Below are 6,384 nucleotides of genomic sequence, written 5' to 3'. Positions count from 1 at the left end.
TAACTTATTAACGTTGGTTTAATCCAGGTTTACAAATAAAAATCAGACCACGTTTGAATCTCGCTGTTTTCTTAATTAAGAAAAAAGAAGATATATCAATTTGCTACAAATATGCTATTAGTATAAAAGAACTAGAAAATATGTGTGAATGTATTCATATATTAAATTTTATTACAAAAAAAATAACATATCTCCTAAATTGCATTTAAAAATACCTTATACTTAATCAACTTAAATTAAATTAATTTCCTCCTCTCTTATTCTTCCTCAAACTTTTAAACAATAATGGTATCTCTTCTGCGAGCTTAGCTGCTTCCTTCTTTAATTTAATTTTTTCGTTTTCTAATTCTTTCTCCTGAAAAGAATGAAACAAATCTTAATGTAATAACGTTTTAAAATCTTTTTAAATTCATGTACATTCCTTTTAAAAGAATAAAAGAGTTTATGTATTTGCATTTATGAGAAACATTTATCGCATTATGTTCCTATTTACAGTTTTATAACATTACGTTCATATTTTACAGCACAACTCAAAAATGTATTAAACTTACACATTCCTTTAAATTATACACTCTTATTAATTCAAACAATTCATGAACAGTCCAGAGGCATTCGTCTTGTTTCTGTAGTTTTACAAATGCGCAAGATGCTTGATGTTTTTCATGTTCTTTCCTAAAACTCATCGCATTAATAAACACAATATTAATGAGAGAATGTATACCAATGTAATACAAACCATGGATCATCAGTAGATTCCCAACCATCGAGCTGCTTGGAACAAATAAAACATTCAACTAAATCCGGTTCATCCTTATTCGCTTTAGAAAAAAATCCAGCAGAAGCCATGCGTTCCGGACTACAAACATCTTTGGAAGATTGAAATGGCCAATCTTTAAATGTTTCTAATCTTACTTTCTTCCAGAACAAGGACGAAGTCGCTCTATATTAATAGACATTAAACAATATTCGAAAATAACATAACAAAAAAAAATAAATCATTGATATGATAGACCGAGCATGAAATTGTTATATTTTTACTATATCGATAAACTATAATAACTAAATGAAAGAAAGTACATATTATAAATCTTTTAAACTTCTACAATAAATTTGAATTAAACGACTGCATAAAATTGAAAAGAATCTAAATATCTAAACACTAAATTTTTCCCGCGCATACGGGTTAAAATTTAGGTTAGATTATGTATTGTAATTAAATGTTTAATGTATAGATATAAATACTGTAAAATTAAATTAGATAAATATGAAGTGTGCATACATACGGTAAAAAATCCATATCACGTGTCTACGTATCTTGTGATAAAATATTGTCAGCTAAAAATGAAGGAACGCGGCGATTTATCGTCGCTACTATCCGCTACTTGTGTACAACTATCAATAAAGCTTAGCATCAATAACAAATAAATAAATATTGAATTCTACGCGAGTTTGGTTCTCTCACTTTTAACATCAACTTGTCTATTTTTCTTTGTGTTTTATATTTTTCTCTTTCTCTTATTTATTCAGTTATCGGTAAATCTATTTACACAACATAACATATTCAACACATAAAAATCTGTAACAAGCCCCATTCAGTACTTTCAAAAGTTTCAATCTAACCTAACCATCACCCTTGTTAAACTCTTCTCATTTCTGATTAGTTAATTATAAAAAGGCGCAAAATTCAAATAATTCATTCTCGATAATCTTTTTACTAACATGAAATGACGATAATAATATATTTATGCGTATAATATTTATTGTTAAAAAATCTTAGATAATTAATCAAGGATCTATTTATTTTTTATTTCATACCTTTTGATCACCATCTTATCAACGTACAATTATTTCAGTAGAAATAAGATCATTTTAATTAACATTAAATAATATTTGAATAATAAACATTCACTCGTAACATTAATTGGAAAAAATCTAATGATTATTCTTCTAATTAGAAAGATTCTATACTACACGATCCAAATTAAATACTTACTTAATAATCATATGTCACTAAAATAATTGTAAACAGCGTGGGTATTACGAGTAATCTTGTCCCATATATTTTTTTCTTTTTTGTTATTTTTTATTTTGATTTTTGCCATCGAGAACTTTATCGCAAAGCATAACGAGACAATGATACAAAAAACGATACAATAATAAAACTTATAAAAAATTACATAAATCAAACCTGTTGACATTCTAATTGAACTGATCAATAATACAATAATATACTTTAGGAATTTATCTATCTTTCTACTATTTATTGCGTTTCTCAAATAACTCTTTGCACACGCACATACGTTATATATTATTCATATACATATATGTATACGTAAATAATATCATATGTTAACGTACATCACGACAAAATAAAAATAATGCACGTTATTATAAAAATTTATTTTATCTGAATGACTCTCATTTTTCTTGTGTTATATATATTTGGGTAGGAACAACATGAAAGAATAATGGAAATATTAAATATTTTCGGAACGTTTCTATTATTATCACGTTACATATTCATTAAACGCTTAATTAAAAAAAAAAAAACTCTTTAGATAAAACTGATATTGTTCGTTTCGACGAATATATCTGTGACTCCATCTTTTTTAAATAATTTAATAAAGAAAGAATAAAAATAAAAATACAACTATTAATCATTAAAAAGAAAATAATTGTGCAATATACGTATATATATGTCGATAATATTAGATTATTAGAAAATATGCGTCGCGTTACGTGTATGAGGTGAATCATATGTAAAGATAGCCTTAATTTTTAAACGATAAACATGATGACGTATTTATATAGATAAAGAAATTTTGTAGCATGTATTGGAAACTAGAAATAAATAATTAATAATATAATATAAATATAATTTAATATACACCTATATAATATCAAAGTCGTAATCATTGGTGTGTGAACTGTGTGGTGGCACAGGGCCCTGCGCATCATTGAAAGCCCAGCAAAACGTAACAAATTATAGAGTATACTTATTTTTTTATGTACATAAATATTTATCATATATAATTTAATTAATTAATTAGCAAGATATATACTTCCATATAAAATTTCTATAAATGTTACTAACTTTCAGAGATCTCATTGAAATTTATTTCACACAGGGCCCAGAAAATATAAAAATTAGCCTTTATAATACTTATATATATAATTGATATAATTGTTTTAATATATTATAGTATTAATTATTTATCAATTAATATATATACGGTGATTTTTTACAAAAAAATTTTGATTTTGATTGTATATATATAAATATAACTATATATTATATAAATAAAATTAATAATATGATATAAATCCAATGACATTGAAAGAAATACATACAAACATACATATATAATTTCAATCCAAAAAAGATAATCACTAAAATATGTAAACTAACAATAAATATGATTTTTCGCATATGCAAATACATACATACAAACAAATTTACGTAAATATGTAAATAACTACAAATATATTTAGATAAGGCATAGTTAAGGTAAGCTGCATGAAATTAATAGAAATAAATATGTTTACTTTAGCAAATTTTATTACTTTATATTATTTCATCTAAATCTTAAGTAAACTTCCCCTTCTTTTGCTTTTTCATTTAAATCAATGAGTATAAAACTAAAAAAAGAAAATATTATGAATTAGGCACTTTACAACGGCAACAAATACGTTATACACGTACAAGAAGAAGAACGCCTATATCCTTTTTATTTTTATTTTTTTTATTGAATTATTCAGCACACTAAATGATGCAATGATAATCTTGATAAAAGAATTACTATCTTGATTAAGAAAAAAATAAAGAAAAATTGCAGGAAAAAAAAAGAGATCTTGAAAAAATTTTCCATCAATATATGAGTGATTTATTCAGTAATTTATCGCAGGATTTGTAACCATGCCAAACGAGAAAATCGTTTTCTATGTAATTAGAAATCTACATTTTGTCACGATTTACACTTCATGAGTGACATATGTGTATATATATATGTGACATATATGAATATGACTTTTAGATTACATTATTCTATCTATCAATTATGTAAACATTTATGATATCGATCTTCAAACAGGTTTTTACAAACCTTCTACACGTTTAAACGCATTATTTTAATGCTTGGAAAGTGTATTTTATTTTTACTCGACGCAAACAAAAAACACCATATCTATTGTTGGTCCAAATTTTCTTTTTTCCATATTCATTTTTTTTTAATACTTTTGCCGCAAAAGTGTAATATCAAGATTACAAATCTTGGTATTTTTATTTATTTATTTATATAATTTTTGTTTTAAAAATTTGTTATAAATGTAATATATTTTGTGTTAAAAATGAAATCTAACGAAACTAGATTTTTATTGTCAGATGTTTCTTGATTATTTTACTTGAATGAATGAATTAAGCGTATATATATATGTATATACAAGTGTATATGTATATATACATATATATGCATTCAATGACACTATGATGATCAATTTGTTAATGTTATTTTTATATCAAAATCATAATATAATTTGTGAATGTGTGTGCTTTAATAAAGATTAAAATAATTTTGGGTATAATTGTTAACCTTTATTAAATTTTGGTACGGTTACAAGCCCTGAGACTTTTAACTATGGTCCATATTTTTCATCAATATTATTAGTTTATCGATAACATAAAAGAGACAATTATTCTACATCGATCTAAATTTAAGATGCAATCGAATAACCATTTTTATAACAGTGAGATAAATAGCAAGATTTATACGCGGGTGCTTGTAACTAATTATAAACGATACTAATTATCGCATCTAAGCTAATAAAAATATATGTATGTATAATTATTTGTCGAATAAAATAAATAATAAATTAAAATACACATATTTTCCTATTATTTTATAATTTGAAATTACTATGAAGGCATCCTCCTTTACTAAATATCTTTGGAATAGTTTTAAAAGTTTCTTATCCTTGTAATAAGTTAATGAGAGATTAACTTTTTTTTTCTTAACATACAGTTTGTAAAACACAGTCTTTCTACCAAATACTGTAAAATATTATTGATATAGCATACGCATACAACTTTGTATAACTTATAATGCTATTCGTCTTTTACAATAATAGATTGTAAATTATATTAACACATTGACTACCACGCCGGCACCCATTGTCCAGCGCATTATTATTTTGTATCAGTCTGAACTTACACAATTATGTAAGAGACAATTGCGGCGCTGTATGAAAACCAAAAAATTTCGCTCGGCTGTCAACGTGTTAAGTAATAATTATGCAGTGAGATTAATTTGAAAAGAACGATACCTAGAAGTAAGAACAGCTAGATGTGGAAAGATTAGAAAAACAATATCATGGAAGCGTTAACTATCATTTTATATCATTATGTTATCATTTTGATTGTTCCTTACTTCTAGGAAATAATAACAAAACTTGATTAACATGATTTGTATTATATCCTTACCAGAGATTCTGTGCTATATATATATGTATGCAAATACTTAATCAAACATGGGATACAACATATAATAAATACAGATTATTTTTTTTTTCTTTTCTTTTTTTTCCTTTTTTGGGATCTTTTAGGTGTGAATTACAAATTGTTTGGAATATGTCTTTATATACCGCTCTGACATTTGGAACTTATCGATTAATTCTATATACCAATGAAATACATCATCGACTCTGTATATTAATCTATATCAAATAATACAATATATTTGTTACCATAATAGAAATAACAATGTAATAAAAAATGCTCTTAATGATGGTAACAAAGTTAAAAACAAAGGAGCCAACAAAAAAAAAAATAACAATAAGATATTTTGAGAAAAAAATTATTATCAACTTACAAACGTACCATGTCATTTTCAATCGCAATCTTAATTACTATGTGAATCAATCGAGAATGAATCCGTTCTTTACTGCAAATTACTATAAATAATCTAATAATACCTCACGATGCATAATCTCAAGAAATAATGTAATATTTGCATTCATGTTACGAATAATAAGAGAAAACTTTGAACACTGCTTGTAACCATATACCGATTATTTAAAAATAGGTTTTCTTTCTTTTATTTTCTGTCGGTAACATAAAAATTAGGCAAAGAATGGCCAAAAATGCCACGTTATATACCGTTCTACTTTTTGTAATGTTCATATTATTAGCACCAAATATTATGTCGATCTTTTAGATCCGACATTATTATTTTAATAAAAAAACATGCTATAGAATATTTTTGTATGTGACTAGAATATTCTCATTTGCGCCATTTTACTAGACAGTAATTTACATATATAATAGTCTATAAACAATTCTTGGTTAATAATTTTTTTTTAAATATGATCGATATCGATACAAAACAGTTT

The 6,384-nt window shown here is 24.9% G+C and overlaps 1 protein-coding gene across 1 annotated transcript; it reads right to left on the bottom strand.

Moving 5' to 3' along the window:
* Positions 1-1,643, bottom strand: LOC122517095 (baculoviral IAP repeat-containing protein 5-like). The gene is made up of 4 exons (XM_043635466.1): positions 1,284-1,643; positions 737-940; positions 552-672; positions 1-355 (listed from the first exon to the last, which is right to left on the bottom strand). Exons 1-4 carry the CDS (start codon positions 1,295-1,297, stop codon positions 242-244), a joined length of 453 nt encoding a protein of 150 aa, XP_043491401.1. The 5' UTR covers positions 1,298-1,643; the 3' UTR covers positions 1-241.
* Positions 1,644-6,384: the final 4,741 nt, after the last annotated feature.

Source organism: Polistes fuscatus, unplaced genomic scaffold, assembly GCF_010416935.1.
Source record: "Polistes fuscatus isolate 324 unplaced genomic scaffold, CU_Pfus_HIC Scaffold2, whole genome shotgun sequence".
Lineage (NCBI taxonomy): Eukaryota > Metazoa > Arthropoda > Insecta > Hymenoptera > Vespidae > Polistes > Polistes fuscatus.
The sequence above is the reverse complement of the archived record's forward strand: the minus strand, read 5'-3'. Positions and strand labels throughout refer to the sequence as shown.